This window comes from Seriola aureovittata, chromosome 20 (assembly GCF_021018895.1).
Source record: "Seriola aureovittata isolate HTS-2021-v1 ecotype China chromosome 20, ASM2101889v1, whole genome shotgun sequence".
NCBI lineage: Eukaryota > Metazoa > Chordata > Actinopteri > Carangiformes > Carangidae > Seriola > Seriola aureovittata.
The window spans coordinates 15,834,139-15,853,589 of NC_079383.1; the positions used below are offsets into that span (position 1 = coordinate 15,834,139).

Below are 19,451 nucleotides of genomic sequence, written 5' to 3' on the forward strand. Positions count from 1 at the left end.
TTGTGGCTGTTTCTTTAGTCATTTATAAGTAAAGCTACAAGTTAAACCATGACTTTTAACTGTAGCAGTTACATGTATTTAATTCTACTTTATCTTGCCATAAAAATGTCATCGTCATTTTTTTTCCATTTCTTCACTGTAGAGCTACGGACATTTATTGGCAACAACGGTAGTCCCACTGGTACATTCACTCTCACTTTAAGACCATCTTGTCAAATTCTTTCTTATTTCAAGAATGAATTTCCCATAATTAGTTTTTATATTGCCAGTGAGTGGATTGATGACAATATTGAGATGTCTCAACTGCAGTGGGATTAAAGCTCATACTGTTTGCCATGGCCAGAATGGATGTGGTTGGACTGCTTGTATACACGTATACAAATAAAAATAAGTAAATAGGTCTGCAGTTCAGTCGATCGGTATGATGGAAGTTTCAAGTGGTAATGTTGACATTTATTTTCGCCTTAGTTAACCATTGGGTAACGATGTAAACAGGCATGGAACAAAGGGTCATCAGACAGAAGTCGAGAAGTCGCAGTTAAGGTGCTTATGTGAGTGAAAGTCTGAAGGGCAACTTTAGTGAGGTGAAAATTGCAGTCCAGTTGTAGCTAATTGTCCATTTTACAAAATACAGTGTCAAGTGTGGTGGCTGCCAAACAGGAGGGGCTGCAGTAACAATTTTATTGGTCCCTCTTAGTGCTTGTTCATCAAGCTGTAAAACACCGTGTCCTTTGACAGAGGCAGCTCCAGTCTCCCCACCCCTCCTCCCCCTTGTTGTTTCTACAGCATCTTTGCATTCTCTTCTTCTCCATCCACCTGCTTCTTCTTCTCATATTGCTCCCCATCATCCTCCTCCACCTCCGTCCTCCGCTCTGTAAAGTTGAGCGGGGCACTGCTCAGTATGCTAAGAACTACAGAGGGATGCTTAGTTAGAGGGGAAGACAAACATTGACAGGGCACTTCCATTGTGCTCCTCCCCCACAACAATCAGCACATCAGGGCCTCATTTGACTTTCCCACAGTCTGAGTCTCTTTGCTCCGACAGAACCTTAAACCAGCCGCGCTCTCCACTTCTTTATATCACTTTCCCTCCCCTGCCCTTATCTCCTTCCAGACATTATGCAGGTAACTTTGAGGGAATTTCTGCGCTAGAGGGAAGGAGTTTGACAGCTGGAGGGTAGGGTTAACAGGTGGATAGATGGATAGATGCACACCATATCGATTATTTTGGAGGATGAGACCCCTCGCCTCCCTTCTCCTTATAGTGGTGTGAGATCAGAGGTGTGGCTTCCATCCAGCTCAACAAACGCATAAACCATTTAGTGGGGCCACACTGTCAGGGAGGACAGCTTCAACCTGCATGACAAGTGTAATTTGGGGGATTTTCTGAGATGCGTCATGCCAAAGAAAACATCTCTGCTCAATAAAATAATTGGAATGTTGAGGGCAGCTCTGTCAGTTGCCCGCAAGACGCGAAATTAAATGAGGGAGAAATAGGATACATTATGTTGCCCCCTTTCAGACAAGAATGCAACCACAAACGCACACACACACAAGCGCGCAAGCACAAGCACGCACGCACCTCTGTCACTGCAGATGAGAAGAGATAAGAAGAGCTTAAAACACATTGCATGTTAGGCGGAGATGTAAATCTCTGAGAGCCATTCCACACGCAGTTAGTCTGCCTCACAGTGAGAGCCCTTCACCTGGCCCTGTCCGCCTTCGCAGAAGGGAGGAAAAGCAGCTTATTCACCCACTGTTGACTTGAGACACGTAGCTAGCTCACTGAATCTGCACACTGCTGTGAAATGACTTTCAATGAGCTTCCAAAACAAAACCAGAGGCACAAGGTTGGGGCCTGATTAACATCTGGTCGGGCCTTTTCTTCCAGCATGCACCTGAGCATATCCGGAATTTGACTTATGTCTCCGCCAGGAACATGGCAGGTCTGTGGTGTGTGTGTGTGTGTTTGTGTGTATGTGTGTGTGTGCAGGTAGACAGTAGGCTTACTGTGGATCCCTTGGGCATGGCAGTCTCATCCACTAGAAGGTAGAGGATATTCAGTGCCACCATAAGAACTGAGATTGTCTGCAGACAGAGAGGAAGGTAAAGATTTGTTTACACATGGTATAATTATAAAAAGTATCCAGCATCATGGTATAATTGAATTGTAGAGGCCTTGCTGATCCTTAAGTATGGTAATGCATAATAACCATCTTGTGATTGTTAACGGTTCCAACATTAAGCTTCTCAAAACCTGAACAATGTGGGGGTTGTTTGATGCACGTGCCGTGCGTCTCACATGGCCTTTCTGCCTTATCTAACAATATCAGACGGCGTAAATAGTATTCCCACACTATAATCTATTGAAAATCACAGTTGTTGCAGGTGGCTATTCAGCATTGTCTTAAACAGCTATTAAACAAAAGTGGTTTCCCCACCCAGACACTGTGGGAAAACTGTAAGAGGATGGAGTTTGAGGTGCAGTGTTAGTCCCTATGGCCACCAGCCAGGCTGTATACGCCATGAGTAAACAGTTGGGGCTTAATGATAGGTCAGTCTCAGCACTCACCGTTCCTGAGAGCAGGATCAGCATCACTATGGGATACAGCAAGTTCTTCTCCCAACCTGATGCCTTCTTTCTTCTCTCTGAGAGGAAATGAGAGTGAGACAAAGTGTGAGGTTGTTTGTCTTCAGAAATATATGTAGAGCCAACTCCCTAATAGCAAGATTCAATGATGAGCTAATCTCCTCCATTACAAACCACCTTCCACCACCGGTTAATGAATGTGTTCATCAAAGACAACTACTGAAACCTCAAACCCTCTGGCTTTATTTACAGGGTTTGTACAGCATGGTTTGGTAAAACATATCGTGAGTGCGTGTACCAAACACAATCTCACCTCTCATTGCAACCCCCTGCCCCCTCCCTGCCAGGTAATATACATTTCATAACCTTCAAAAATGATGCTCTTCCTCTTTAATTAGCCACACTCATCATTGCCTTAATTAGTGGAAACAACAATAAATCCTGGATGAAAAGAAACGCAGCAAAATTAATTCTGTGATTTATATTTTGGTCAGAATGTGCGTGCGTGCGTGCGTGCGTGCGTGCGTGCGTGCATGCGTGTGTGTGTGTGCGCGAGCGAGCAAGTGGTGGGCAACTAATGTGTCTAATTCTTCCAAGCTAGATGAAACATTTAAAGTTTATCTCTTCCATCTTCATCTTATTTCCACAGATCATCAGTCATGTTTGTAGACACTGATGACAGCCTGTAGACCGCGTGCACTATGTCTTCTGTTATGGACATCCACAGTCCTCTTACAATATGCATCTGACTGCCCTCTAGTCCTAGCATATTGACTTTCTTTCTCTATTTCCAACCTTGTTAGTCCTCCTTATTCTCAAAGTGCACCCACCCTGCCTGCCCGAGAAGTTTGCCAAGTGCACTTTATATGCACCATCCTTCTAAATTAATGACATCACTAAAAGGCTTGCTACAATATAAAGTTTGCATCTTGTCCAATATCCTAAGTGCCTTTGTGCTCTCCTCCCCCCACCCTGCTCCCCAAAAGGCTCAAGCCTCATTTATAATATCCTAAAATGGATGGAAAATTATCAGGCTGTTCTGGTCCAAGTCCAAATTAAGAAATTAAGGCAGACGGAGAGAAAGCGGCTGCCTGTCAGCAATATGTAAAAAGCTAATTCCTTTGGCATATATTTCCATGGCAGTTCAAGGTTTTAAGACAAAATATATCAGACGTGTCACAGAATACAAACACTTACCCAATTTATTTCTCTGATTTCTAATATTGTCCAGTTCTTTGTTGAGCTGATGAGCAAAGCTTCCTCGAGTGTAAGTGTATGAGGACGATCCTGCGGAGAGAGAAATCATTGACATTAATTCAATTTGTTGCATGATCCGATGTTGTTTAGGGCTGTAACTAACAATTATTTTCATTATTGATTAATCTGCCAATTTCATTAATAGCTAAGTCTATGAAAACAGTCCAGAACCCGAAAATATTCAAATTTGAAAACTGTCTTGTCTGAGACACTTGAACCAGATTGGCTTGTTTTCTTGACTAAACAGCCAAAACAAAGAATCAATTATCAAAACAGGCAATTAATTTCTTTCAGTCAATTAATGTTGTTCAAACAGATAAGATACTAAAGTTTTTGTGTGATGTATATACTGCATCTGCCAGGGCCACTGAAGAAACTCTTGAACAGTATTTTCAGACACTTCTCATACAGAAAAAAAAATAGAAGATGGTGTCCTTATTAAGAGGATGTTAACTTCCCTTAGCGTATGGTATTTGACTTCTCTTTATTAAGCAACCCCATCAAAACAAGTAATCCTGCTCAGAACATAACAATGTGATCTCAAACAAGTAAAAATAATCTCTTGTGTCAGGAGCTGTCTAGCGCATGCCACAACTGGTTGAGTGGGCTGGAGAAGACAGCAAGGGATTCTCCAGGAAAACCACAAGGCCAGCTCATTTAAGGCTAATTTATCTATTTTACTCTGTTTTCCTTCCAGCTTGACGCACTAGCGTAGAGGCCCCTCAGAGCCAAAGTGGAAGAGTATCCATTTGCATCCCCTGGGGTGATTGGCAGATCAAGACCAATTAGTTCAGTGTTACAGTGTTACTAGCGTGCAATAAAAATACCATCTTTCATCTTGTTACAAGAGAGAGGGACCAATCACTTTGATCAAACCTTTTTCTTCCCTCTGTCATTATGACACGCCCTGTCTGGATGGGTTTAAGTAGGCAGAAGAGGGGAGATAGACGGGGAGAGAGAGAGTTAACAGTCTTGTCTGTGCCCTCGCAGATACCTGTCCCGGGATCTAAGCAGGGGAAAGTTTGAACCCTCCGAGCAAATGCAGTCACAACACAACAGGAAATGTCACGGACAGTTCAACAGTTTTTTTTTTTTCCTCCAGAGACGAACTGAACACTGAACTGCCTCAGGGTAGCCAAATCTGCTCAGCCGCAAGTGAACTAATCTATCACCTAAGTGCACAACATATCCAAACATGGCCTTACACATCACCAAGCACAGATAAATCATTGATCAAATGAAAAGTAGATTCTTCACAGCCATGAAAAGTAGCAGATCTAAGTAAAGACAAAGAACAATATCGTCACTTGTTCCAAGCAGAAGGGTAAAATAGTGAGAAACTCAACTGCAGTATCTCCAATGACATCATTCCAAACTGAAGTTAAATATATCCTTCTCCTTCTGCTGGCAGCATCAAGTAAAAGACTGAGTTACAGCGAGGCAGAGATGCTGAGTGAGGCTTCTGGCAGCCAGGAAGGCCCAGAGTAATTCAACATATCCTCTCCAACCTTCACCACAGCCGAAAAATTACGTCATCTACAAATATGCTAAACACCATGCTGAGACAACAGAGGCACTGGCAAGGTCATTGTGCCGCATAGCATCTGGACAGGCGCTCTGTTGCTCTGATATCAGCAGATCAGGGTCTTGAAAGGGCAATGTGGACAAGCATGTGTGCCACACTGTATGCGCTGCAGTGTATTTGTGGGCTCTAGTGATTAGATTGCACTCTTAGAACACATTCTCAGCCAAATTACCTGATGAAACTATAGATACAATAGTCACTTACTGGGTACGGCTTGCAGGTATTAGGTGTTACAGCCTGAATTCCCCAAAACTCGTAGATAACAAGGTTCTTCCAGCTGGGATTGTTCATCTCAAAGATGCTTTACTAGGTCAAGATCTGGGGCTAGAGAAGTATCTTTCATGTTCCTTGAACCATCTTTAAAGCTGTGTGCAATGAGGCTATAAAGAAATGCACCTGATCAGAAACTAAGTGAAAACTCTATATTATATACATATTATCATGCCATCACAGCCTGATTGTTGTTTACATTTGAGTCTGGAATCTACAAATGTGGGTATTTTTTTGCTTGAAATGTATTTTAAATGATTAATCAGTTATCAAAATTGCTGCAAATTCATTTTATGTCAATCGACTAATCAATTAACTGACTGATTGTTTCAGATCCAATAACCAAATCAAACCCAGTCACCTTTTCTGTCTGCAACAACATCTAAAGGCATTTAAAATCAGTAAAGAAAGGGTGCACAATTGTGTAAGCACAATGTGAAAATAGTTTCTTGTAAGTTGAGTGTTAGTGGCTTATCTGGAAGTTCGAAGGGGCATGTCTCCAAACATTTTACTTATTAGGTTCATCATGCCCTTGACAAAGAAAACAGACACACATGTCCAGTCAATTTAAGCCACAACCTTCTGATCTGCAAGACTTAAAGCATCAACAATGTCATTACAAATGGGCAATTGCATGTAGAGAGAGTACAATAAAGGCCCAGACATATAAATAAACAGATGCATCAACTGATGTGGCTCAACCGTGCACATCTACAAACACAAACTGGGTAAGAGGATAATCTGTTCGAGGAGCTGGATGCAGAGAGAACACAGGTGAAGCAAGAAGACGCCATTGCTCACCTCTGGAGTGTGTCCTGTGAACTGTTGCTGAACTGCCTTCTACTCAGCGCTCTCAGCAGATCAAAGGAACACCACTCTAGCCTTCAGTTTCACCTATGTGTGAGCATGGACACTGTGTGTGTGTGCATGTACATACAGTGTGTGCATAAAAAAAAAAACATGCATGTCAACATCCTCCTTCACCTTTAATTCCCACCTCTTTAACAGGCAAAAATGAATTGCAGCTTGGCCTCAGCGCACACATGGAGATGTTGACCACTTTTTTTTTTGCCACACAGTGACTTGTAAAGATCAAACAGTCTTGGGGATGATAAGGAACAGATTACAATTATTCTATCATTTAGTTCAAAGCATTGCAGTGTGGAATGAGCCTTAAGGAACCATACGCTTAGGTGGCAGTCTATGGAGGTGGCCGGCGTAGCATTCGAAAACAAGCGTTATCAGGGAGTGATCTCCCTTACCTCCCTGGTTTGAAAGGACGCTCATCCTCTTCATTTACTCGCATCTGTACACTTGGTTGCGTGCTTGAGTTAATATTAAAGTAGGTTTTGGAACCCGGCCTAAATACTTCCTGCTTTTTCAGATTATTCAACGTCAAACAAGGAATTTGGGAACACGGGTGGACATGAAAAGGAAATGCAGGCTAAAAGAATAACATCTTCAGCGTCCTTAAACTCTTTAAAAGTTCCCTTTGTGCCCAAGTCCAGAGAACAGCACAGGGCTCCTGGTTTCTTTTCAGAAGTCAATGAAAAGTCGCTGCTCTTTAATGTCCACAGGACAAAGCCAAAACTTCTTGTAAAAGATTTAATTTCCATCCTATTACCCAGGCTACAATTCTAAGCCTGACATTAAATGAGGCAATCATTTCGCCAGCAGTGACAGTGGCACTGGAGTGTCTTAAATGGATCCTTAAAAACTTCCTAAACATAAAATATGGTCCTTGCCATGGTGGCTGCTTTGCCCTGAAGCAGAAAGTTATGAGAGTAAGACAGTGGTAGAAAAAGGCTGTGTGGGTGGACTTTTGTGATTGTCTGTGCGTGTGTGTGTGCGTGTGTGCACATGCATGGCTGAATTTTCAATCCTAATTGATTCCAGTGTGGCATGCTCCATCACACCCAATAGGCCAGTCAACCCCTCCCCTCCCCTATAATGTGCCAACACGTCTCCCACAGACATACCGTTTAATCTCCTCTGAAGGGCTTCCTCCTGCAAATGGATGCAGTAAATCTGCTCATCCAGGTCCTCCAGGATCTGAAGGGGAGGGAGCAGAGGAGGAAGAGATGAAATGGGTTATAATTAGGCCCAAAGTGGGACTGGAGAGATGGCAGATGGGAAGATGAGTTGGTGATGTATTTGTAGTCCTCTGTCGCGATTGTAAATGGCCGACCAAGACAGACATCGTTTGGAGAGGAGGAGCAAAGCGGGTTCAAGTCTGAGCTGATCTGTTCAAGTTCAACCAGTCTTTTTTTTTTTTTTTTTTAAGAAAAATTTAATTAAAACTATTCAATCAACTTTTTCTATTGGCCAAACCGTTTACAAACCACAACCATGTATATTTAAATATTTCATCCAAATGATTACTTACTGTTGGCTTCACTAGCAACTGGCCCATGACGGTGAACATCCTGGACAATCCCACAGGAGTGCACACTACACAGCGGACAGAAAACAGTGTGATCAGCTTGTGTGTTTACTCACTCAGCTATGATTCTGTTTGCTTCAGTGTGTGTGGGGTGAAGTTAAATGGCTTACTTAGCAAAAGCAGTCCCCCCATCAGAGATATACAAGAGTAGAGGTACGGTAAGTAGAACTCCCAAAGATCTATTGAAAAAAAAACGGGAATTTAGTAAAATATACGCATAAAAAGAACAGTTCAACATTTAAAGACTATTAAAGAAACAGTGCCAGCAATTTCTATATTTTGATTTTTTGAAGGGATCAAACAAACAAGATAGAGTTTGTTAATTTGTTAGCTTTAGATAAGCTGGTGAGCCAAGAAAATGTTTCCCTGCGTCTTTATGCCAAACTAAGCTAATCAATTTGCAGCTCAAGTTTTATAGGTAATGCACAGTCATGAGAGGGGTATAAAACTTCTCATCTAATGCTCTGCCAGAGTCAAAAAAAAAAAAGTAATTTGCAAATTGTCAAATTATTCCTATGAAATACAATGAAGAGATTTACAGACACAAATGACACAGAATCCTTGAAAAAACGTACCGTAGAGGGACTCCATACTGGCTGCGTCATTGTCGATGAGTGCTGACGCCACCCACACGATGCCCAGGATGAGCAAAGCCAGTAGGAAGAGCATCACAAAGGTCTCAAGAATACGCGCCTTAATGCCCTGATAGTAAAAAAAAAAGTGCACATAAAAGAGAGAAATGTATTTAGAGACAGCTGAAATCAATATCATAATAGACACAAAGACGTTTATAGTAACACAGTTTCATCGAAAAACTCATTAATCAAACTAATTGTTCATTGCACTGAGCTGGAAGGTGGTATTTCCTACATTTTATATCCAAACCACCAAACCAGATTCATTTTACGAGACGTCCCCCCTCCTCACTCCATCCTGCCTCGCTCATACTAAACAGCATCATTTCCATTCGCAGCACACAAACATGACATAAACGCTCCCACGGATTTCTGTGTAAAACAGCTCTTTTATACACACATATTGAAGTCTATAAAGTGGGTCTAACGGGGCTGGTGGTGGCAGAGGTGAAATTAAAAAGAGGAGGGGGCGCGGGGGGTGGGGGGTGCTGTAAGGAGCATGAAGCCTGGCTGGGTCAGCTACTGTCTGCGATCAAGAGCAGGCCTCCCATCTGGGACTGATTAGGAGCTCCCTTAGCACCACGGTCGCGTCCCGGGCTGGGCAGACAAGAGGGGTTTGGGGTAATTTGGGTTTTCCGGGTCACAAACTGCTGAGTGGTTAATAAAGTCCTCCTCTACCTGTTCACACAGTTTCCATTTCCCGCCCTGCTGGAGAGCCGAGCCGTCTAGCGCTGTAAGATAGATAGGCGCTCTCATACACATGTCAGGTAGGCTACCAGGCACGGGATAACAAGGGCTCTCTGCCTTTTGGAGTGCTGCTTAAATTGGGTACATATGAGCAATTTGTTACCAGCTAACATAATGACTGTGCGGTTGCTGTTCAGTATTTGCCAACAGGTACATGAAGGGGGTCTCTCTTTGAAAGTTGCCCCCGTTAATCATGAAGCCACTTTATAGAATGGAAATGGTTTTAATTCTGCACGCTAAATCAAACAAGGTTTTTAGGGGTTTTTTTTGTTTGTTTAGTTCCCCAACACAGTTGACTGTCATCCAAACGATCTGTCCTTTAGCGTTTGTATTACAATTTGGGTCACAGTTTAGCAGCTGTCTTCTAATTCACTCTTGAGCTCTCATCTCTTTTACTCTGACAAACCGCATTTCGTGGGTCAAAGACATATTCGGTCGATTTAATATTTCCCCATTGTCACCGCCCCCGTCTATACTTTGATATAGGGCCTTTATTTGTCCAGGATGTTCATCATCATGGGCCGATTATTCCATTCGCTATACGTGCTGCTGCACATGCTGTACGTGCCTCTCGCCTCCTCTTATGGTGATATTCTGAAAAAGCCTCAGTGAGTGAGTGTAGAATTTTCTAGCACAACAGAGAGGAAAGTGGGCAGGGTCTGGAGTGCCCCAGTGTGGCCAAGGTGGACACTGCAGCCACTCGACAGGTAACGTTAAAGGGAGTAAATGGGCCCTAAAGAAGCTTTACTCAAATTGAAATAAACTTAAAATATCTAATATAGAATGAATAAAATATAACATTAATAAATCTGTTACAGTGATAACATATCTTAGGGGAACCTGTAGGTTTATGTGCCATTATTCCATTAACAACAATGAGGATCAATATTCTAAAAATAAAGCCTCAAATCTGACGTGGACATGAATTTTGCTGACTGCCTCATGCTCTTTTGTACACACTCCACATACTCCGAGCACACTGGACTGATGCAGCAATCAACCATCTCACAACACAACTCAACTGGGCAGTGGGGAAAACACTCAACACCGCTGAATAAAGAAAGAGGGAGATGGAGAGCGATAGAGAGAAATAAAGAGAGAGGACAACAGAGAGAGAGAGAGACTGGTGGAGGAGAGGAGTCAACGTCTGAGCGCATCCCGTTCCCCTGAGGTAAGAGAGGTGAGAGAGGAATGCTTTCAGGGACTTCAGCCACGTCCCACACGCGCTCTCTTAAGGATGCATCAGGACAAGCAGAAGCCGCAGGCGGGACGTGCGCCTGCTCAAGCGCACCAGTCCACCTTAACAAGCTGCCCATGCCATGCTGAAGGTGTATTCCCTTTAGATAGGTCTCTCAATCATTTATAAGACTCAAATCATTACCCATTCAGATCATTTAGGGCAAAAGCAATGCTTGTCACCTCCCTTACTATCATCCCCGGTTCCTGCCTTGCTGGAAGAACAATCCACAGTGTCAGACATGATTTGACTGTACAAGAGAAAGAGGACACTGAACTGAGAGGCCTGATTGGTTTCATTGATCCATCCACAAGCCTGACATGGCACATTGAAAGTTCTGTCTATCCTTACCTATTCGTGCATGGGAAAACTGAGACCTTTGTTCCTCATCGTAACGTTAAGGAAGTGAAAATGTGTGCTTTGAAATAAATATGGTATAAAAATAGGAAAGTCCAACTAAGCCATCATCATTATCAAAGATAAAACTGTCAACTGGTGAAGGAAGGGAGGGGGGAAAAAAAAAAGAAAAAGACCTGTGCCTTGGCGTTCAGAGCGCCTGCTGAAAGTTTCTATTCTTGCCATTCTAAATGTGTAACTACCTCTAAATATAGCAGCTTTGAAATATTCAGCATCCCCCGATCCTCACACTGACATCGAGTGAGGGGCTGGTTAACTGCAGCTATGTTGTACAAGCCTGGAGAGACTTCCAAGAAATGCATGTAGTGGGCCAGGGAGGAAAGTAACTGCTTCATATGAAAGACCAAACAAACATGCATGGATTCACATACGCCACACAAAGGCGGGCGGGCGGACGGATGGACAGACAGACAGACAGACAGACAGACACACGAGCAGCCAAGTACATCAACCTCCAAATCCACCCAATTACACAAAGCCGCTGAGGGCTTGGAAACAGTTCACAAGCTTTTCGCCTAGCCTGTGCTGCAGAAAAACTAAAGCACAATCTGCCCCTGTCTTTGATGTAGTGCTTCGACTGGTGAATCCAGCAGAGAGTTCACCTCTGGAAGCCGAATGCAATGGTGGACAAGTGTGAGAAAGTGTGAGGGATGATTCTTGGGAAGGTGCAGGCCAGGGCTGTGTTGGATGTTGGAGATGAGGGGGGGGGGGAATCAGACAAAGGAAGAGAGTTAGGTGGTGCGGGAGCTTCCTAGTTGCTGCCATCAATCCTTAGCAGGTCAGCAGGCGGTGGCAGAGATCATCCCGCGGACCATCCTTCTGCTCACTGTCAGGGACGTGTGGAACAAGGGCCAAGAGTGTAATAAGTGAGGGAGGGGGCAGGGTCTTTTTTTTTTTTTTTTTTGCTCCCCAGCAAAAAGGACTGCCCTCTTTGCTAAAGACATGCCAGATGCCCAGGACCTTATTAGTGTATCCTTCAACCAGTCGGCCGCAGCGCAATGACCGTGTCAAAGACAGAAAGCAGAGGAGAGGGACCCTCCCCTGTAAAGCTGCAGAATGAACTTCTAAAGACTCTTAATAAGACTTCTTAATAAAGCCCCAATGACACGAGAGCATGGGAAATGATCGGCATCACGTCGTATTGTTCAAACTCGAGTGGGGGGGCGGGGGCGAGTTGGCAAGAAAAAGAAAACATTGTCGTGAAAGTGGTACTTCAGTAATATTGCGATATGCATTAAAACTCTTTGAAAAAAGCCATTCTGTAGCCATGCTGGTTCCCAGTTTTATTTGCAATCCTACAGTGACGACAGCATGTTCTGATTAGAGAAATGTTAGCACCTAGTACACCTAGTAGCCTGTCAACACAATGCTCTGCCCTTCTTAAAGCGTTCGAGTAACTCAGTCCACACGCAGGACAGAAGACGTTTTGCTTTAAAAATCAGCAAAAACAACTAAAACTCTGGTACAGAATCAGTTAAGTTTCAGAACTTATTGCTTAGTTTACAAAAACTGAGTCACGAGAGGGGAAAAAATCCTGAGCAACTCGCTTGTTCTTTTTTAAATTCCCAGCTCGAACTAATATGTTGCCATGGTAACGAACATTGTAACAGGCAGCTTTAGGGAGACATTGTGACCTTAAAGGAAGGTATGTAAACACCACTTTATATTCTCCGGCTGGCCCTGCCCGAAAGAAGGCCTGGGAAAAATGTCTGCATGTGCAGGAGATTTGAAATAAATATCCAGGCCCCCATTGTGGAGCTCCAACAAAGAGGAGTATCTTAGTAACACCACGCGGGTTTGCTTGGCGAGACATTTTCTCTCTCTCTCTCTCTAACCCCCCCCCCCCTTCCCCTCCTCTCCCTCCACAATAAACACACTTCTCATCATCGGCGGGTTAGGGCTTAGGATGAGATTGATGAGGAGTTTCTTTAACTACCAGATGAAACCTGTTGGCCCTTTGCTAGGTCAGTCAGGGGGTCAGACTCGTTCCAACTCGTTTCAGGATCAAACACATTTCAATACTGTGGGTAAGACCAAAAGACTATTCACAGCAAAGCACACTTTCCACAATTTCGATGGTTTCTTCACATGAACTTATTGGAAATGTTGCATACTTTTCATCACACTAATTTACCAATGATTTAGCTAGACATAATAAACATCAGAGCATCAGTGTCAAGAAAGTAACTTAGACTACACTTGAAATAGACCAGGAAGTTGTCAGTCAAAAGTTTTTTACCTTGATCTAATTGTTTTTGAGTAAATATAGCTTCGAGATATCATTCCTGTCATGTGTAATTATTAAGCCGATTTAAGCGCCTTGATATAAATGGAAGTCTGAGCAAAGGTTTGTGTTTATGTCTTCACAGTGTTTGTCAGGACATGCTGATCATCTCAATAAGGACAGCACAGATGGCTCTCATCAATATAATGCCATCTACTGGTGGTGTGGAGACAACATAACAGATAAGTGACAGAAACGTTATAGTGGGACATATAAAGCCTCGAAAAGCGGACACATTTTTGTCCATCCCAGTGCTTCCAGAGCAGTGCAACAACAAGAAGCACTTCATTTAGAATACTGCTAATTATGCAATTATGCAAAGGCAGAAATGTGCCACAGCACAGAGGTTTCTTAAACATGATCACAACCTGAAAACCTAAACTGCACAAGGCAAGACCTTTAGTGGCCTGTGATGCAGCTCTTCTGCAAAGATTTCAGAACACAGCAGTAAAATGGGAGACATTTTACAGCAGCAAATAAAGCTAGATCATAACATCTGACATCAAGACCCTAAGTCACTCTGATTCATCCACAATTTGGACAATTTGTTAAACTATTAATCATTCAGGTGACAGATCCTCTGAAGAGCTGAACAGTTAACATTAGGGGGAAAAAGCCCCCCAAAAAAAACATCCACATTTCCATCTTTATCCTGGTGGCGTCTTTTAGTACATCGTCAAAAGTAAACACAGCCACATGAAAAGGCTGACTTACAACGTTAGAAGTGAAATTCATCATTCACTTCATTTCCGCAGTCAAAGGGACCTCGTAGTGCCATAACATTAGCCCAGGAGGTTATAATGCCACATAAAACCTTATGACATTGTGGTCTAATGCTGTTATTGGGGAAAGGGATAATATCACATTATAAAATCTCAGATCTGTGTTTTACATTCTCCTTGCTGTCGGCCGCATGATTGACTCTGCGGGCAGCTCGGGTTTTTTTTTTTAGTTTTTTTGTTTAGGTGCAACAGGAGTGTCACCTCCACCCCTTTCTTAGCACGCACACACACACATGCACGCACACACACACACACAATATATACCTGGACGTGAAGCTCAACATTGAACAGTGCTTCCTCTAAGCAAATTTATGGAAGAGCAGTAGCAAGAAACAGTCTCACTAAAATGAAAAAGAACAAAAAGGAGAAACGTGAAAGAGGCCCTACACATCAGGGCCTGCCCTCTGTTGAAGAAATCCAACCGAAACAAATTAGTGGGGCTGAGGAAGAAAAGGACTGGCTATACACTACAGTACAGACTAATTTTTATGTGCTTTTGCCAGGAGGGACATAAACCAGAGAGGTTTCAAACTGTGACACAGGATAGAGGTGTATTAAAAGTAAATCTTTCCCCCTCCATTTTGCGAGGCTCTATTGTGCTGTCATGTTGCTGCGACTTTATGGACTTTTGGAACACGAGCCCCCAGCCTCTTTTTTTGGGGGGTAATCAATTAAACGAGGAAGTTCGCTGAGCCTTACAACTCGATTATTAGCCTGTCCTTTTGAAGTTTTATTTTAGGGGGCTGGGGAGGGGGTGACAAGGAATCAGGCTTTAAATCAGTGGGGCCGATGCAGCAGTGTTGAAGCGTTTGCAGCCTATGGCCTTATTGGAAGGGTTTGTCAGGATGTGGCGCTAGGCGAAGACCAGATTCAGACTTTCATGGTTAATGAGGTTTCTGCGGTGGCAGTTACGGTCAGTGGCTTGAGTCAGGGAGAGGACAAGGACTAGGCACCTGCTGCTGCTGCTGCTTCGCCTGTCGACAGGGAAGCTTTTGCATGAACAGCAAAGCATAGAAATATTTCAGCGGGAAAAAAAAAAAAAGAAACAGGGTTCTACGTTTTCCTTTTCATCGTTTTATATTTTTTCAGTCCTTAGTTTTTAAATTTTGCATCTCCAACTCAGTTTTAAAGCGTCTGATTCATTTTCAATTTCTAATGCTCGTTTGATGACAGCTGTTAACCTTGACTAACACACAAAGAAAATGAACCAAACTAAAAATGATACACATAAATACTAACGCTTCAGGCGATGTACCTTTTTCGATCCTGCGAATCCCTCAGACTCCAGGAAGAAATAAGCAAAGGGCATCAGGACGAAGAGGCAAAGGTTGGAGAACAGTGACACCAGGTTCCACAGACCTGCAGAGACCAAACATATTAGTGTGTGCGCATACAGTCGTATACACAAACCATATATTGTCAATCAATGGGCGGCTTTATTTTTCATTTGAAAATGTGACCTTTTTTTTTTAAGGCTCAGGTTCCACAAATACATTTTCCCAGACTCTGAGAGCTTTCCCTTGAATATTATTGTACAGTAGTTGTGAGGCGAGGTGCCAGCACAAGTGTCTCTCTGGCAATGTCATGGACTCCAATGCCCCCTGGTGGATGTTCAAACACCCAACAGCCTTAACAACATAGCTGACACTGACTGGAGGCTGACAGTGACACAAAAGAAATCACATGATCTGTGTTGCTACTGCAAATGAAAAAGATTGACTTTTAAAATGGTTTGTGGTTTTAATGAGGGAAACATAAAATGGTTTCTTCCCTCTCCCAGAAGCTGTGACTGGTGATTCATTATTTATCAGAGATGAAGTCAAATTATTTTTCTTATTTATTTGGTTTTATGCATCATTTGCCTTAATCACAACTTGCACTCATCCTACAAGATTCTACACGTTTTTGCATGATTAAGAAACCACATTATTTCATCACTACGCGTCATCACGCATTCATATGTGTGTGTGTGCTAAATGAAACAAATGAATATTTTTAGATGGAAATCTGGGGGAGCCTGTTTGAATGGGCCTGATGCAGCTGATAAAATTAATAATTAAGCTGCAGCCATAATCTATAGGCTCATGCACTCATTTTTTTTCCACACAGAAAACTGATCAGGAATCATTGAGGGAATCGATTAAGAATCGGACTGATAAGCAGAATTGACAATGTCATTGGTATTGATGAATCTTATCAATTCCCATCTCCGTTTTATACAAATATAAACCAGAAGAGGAGATTTCCCTTGTATACAGCTGTAGGTTTGGGCAAAATGATGATATATACCATGGCACAATATAAATTTCCACCATCATAAAGCTTCTGTCTAAATTCAATAATCAATACACAGCCACTCTTTCCAAAGCCTGATTATGAGCAACAGTGACAACAACAGAGACACACCCAGATCCATTAATCTATTCTTTTAATCCAGTTTCAGTGGTATTTTTAAAGTAAAACCTAAAGCTTGAAGCAGTATTAATGCATCAATCCTTTTTTGAAGTAACTCTAATATTATATGTTTTATTACAGTATTACAACACAAACTGAAATTGGATTTAAAGAAATCATTACTGACTTCGGTGTTCAAACTCTTGATTCAGTTTAGTAGTTAAAAGACCCCCCAAAAAAATCATACTGTATTAGGAGCTGACACGTTAATTTCTAAATTAATAGGATGGAAAAACAACCTGAGAAGGGTTAGGGTTAGCTTTCCAAATGTTCCCTGAAATCTTTGGACACGAATTCCTATTTAATACATCAACACATCTATTGATTCTGACATTAATGTAAAGAGTTAATTATGATACCAATGAATGTCATTCCACATATGTTAGAGGACATTTACTTCCCTTGAAAAGCAAAAACACTATATTATAAGGAGCAAGAAAGGGAGAAAAAAATTAGTTCATCAAACTGAAAAGACACATGAACTGTGTGATCTACTGACCGTGGATGAGGGAGCCATTGAGCCACTGAATGTAATAGTTTTTGGGGAAGGAGAGGAGGATCTCATTACTAATGATTGAGAAAGGCAGTAGGAAGACGGCACCACCCGACACTGCCAGGGTGAAGGTGCACAAGTATAATCTGCAAATGGAATCAAACACACATACACAAAGAGACAAAGAGAGAGAGAGACACACACACACACACACACACACACACACACACACACACACACACACACACACACACACACACACGTGTTAGGGCTAGTCGAAATCAAAACTAACACATGCAGAATCACAACAAGGTAATAACACCATTTTTCTCTTTCAAATCCGATTATATGTTACAAGCTTGGTTACTTGGTTACTGGAGGATTAATTTTGGATTATATATTATAAAAGAGTCACTGGGTTTACAGTGTGACAGGAATTAATAAGCAAAAGCAAGTGAGGAATTAACTTATTTAGTGACCACTTAAAGAGCACTGGATTTAACTGCCAGTCGGCTCATTGTCAGTCTGTTCTTTCAGTCATCTTTCCGCTCCTCACTTTATCCACCCGTGCCCGACTCCTGGAACAAAAGACTCTGACTGGCTGTGTTTCTGCAGGATGCAATTTGTGGGGTTTCCTAGGCAGTGGGTTTCCAGATTGGGCCCAAGGGAGTGACCATCTGCTCAGTGGTCCTCAGTGGGGCGGCACAAAGACACCACTTCCGCATATCACTAAAGAAACTCATTAATCTGAAATGCTTTCCATTATTTTGCAGCGCCCTAAGTACCATTTACCTCAGCTGGACTCAAAAGGCAGGACGCAATGTGGCTACAACAAGCATCCTTGACTGTGACTCTAGACTGAGATATATGTGATACTTGCCACCACTGTCCTAATTTAAGTAACACATTGAGAGAATTAGTGGTAGTCAGTGAGTTAATGCAACACTTTTACAATTTATGTAATTATTTTTTCGTAATAGGGCTGTAACTAATGACGACTCTTTTTTTCTTCTTTTTTTAAATTAAAATCGATGACTTGTTTGGTCTATACAATATAAGAAAACTGCCTGTCACAATTTCCTAACATCCAACCAACAGTGAAAAACCAAAGTTCGTTATTTCACTACAATATTAAACACAGAAAAGCAGAAAGCCTCACTATTGATAAACTGGAACCAGATCACTTGAATAAAACAAACTTAGTTCACTAGTTTCTGCTTAGGACAAAAAGTAAAGTACTAGTTACTTTACTTTTTGGTCTGAAAAGCTAATAACTCAACAGTGTTTGTCAAACTTTCTAAATTACAATGTCCTATAAAAAAAAAAAAAAGAATGCTCTGAAATCATCTTCACTCACGATATTCTGTTGACAACAGCATCTTCATCCTCATGGTCATCTGGAAAGGAAACCAAACCACTTCAGTCACAAGGTGGGGCACTGAGTGCGCTAATGATCCATATCAGATTCACATTTTTATACATCACTTCATACTTTAGAAAGAAATTTGAAGAAAACAACTGAATTTTTATTAGAAACATACTTATGTGTTTGTAGTAGACAAATTTTCCCACCCATATCAGCCAATATCAACAATCATTATTGTGAGAGTGGTGGTGCGAATGCAGAAGCAAAGCAGGTTAAGATTTGAGACATGCCTATCTTATCTTATATAAAAACAATGTAATGCTAATTTGACAGTTATATTAAGTGACTGAGTCCTTAAAGAATCTTTCATATATTTCACAAAAAATTCTAAAAAAAAAAAAAAAAAAAAAACGAACCAAAGCACCTAGGTCTTAGAAGAAGAGCAGCCTAGATTTCTGCTGTATAAAACTCCAGAAGGAATTTGTGGTGCAATGTGGTCTACTTTCAAAATGAGACGAGGGAAGCCCAGGTGACCTGCACATACTATATTTGTCCTGGGAAAATGGGATACAGTTCACAGTGCCCACCTGGGCCTTCTTGTTTTTCTTTTCTGTTTCCTCCTTTATAACTTGGTTTAAAAGATCAGAAGCTGTGAAAGACATTTCAGAAGAAATCTCACAAAATGTCTCACTTCCCTTGAGTCTTGTATTTACGGAGGACAGGTTATGTCAGTTATGCTATTATTGCTGTAATGTAACAATTGTATTCTGGTTGCCACAGCCCTAAAAGGAATTTGGGGACTGTCACAGTTTTCACTGATACAGAGCTCACTGGCAGATTACTGTCCAATCGTGGGTGTGGTCTCTCACACATACTGTACACCTAAACGCC

At 42.0% G+C, this 19,451-nt stretch overlaps 1 protein-coding gene across 1 annotated transcript in view; it reads right to left on the reverse strand.

Moving 5' to 3' along the window:
- lmbr1 (limb development membrane protein 1) overlaps positions 1–19,451 on the reverse strand; it is a 34,242-nt gene that overhangs the window by 10,724 nt on the left and 4,067 nt on the right. The window contains exons 3-12 of the mRNA XM_056364008.1: positions 18,552–18,591; positions 17,201–17,340; positions 15,503–15,606; positions 8,721–8,847; positions 8,256–8,324; positions 8,089–8,153; positions 7,682–7,754; positions 3,788–3,877; positions 2,573–2,649; positions 2,011–2,088 (exon numbers count right to left, since the gene is read on the reverse strand). Of these exons, the coding sequence (XP_056219983.1) occupies positions 2,011–2,088; positions 2,573–2,649; positions 3,788–3,877; positions 7,682–7,754; positions 8,089–8,153; positions 8,256–8,324; positions 8,721–8,847; positions 15,503–15,606; positions 17,201–17,340; positions 18,552–18,591 (863 nt within the window). The remainder of the gene's footprint in view (positions 1–2,010; positions 2,089–2,572; positions 2,650–3,787; positions 3,878–7,681; positions 7,755–8,088; positions 8,154–8,255; positions 8,325–8,720; positions 8,848–15,502; positions 15,607–17,200; positions 17,341–18,551; positions 18,592–19,451) is intronic.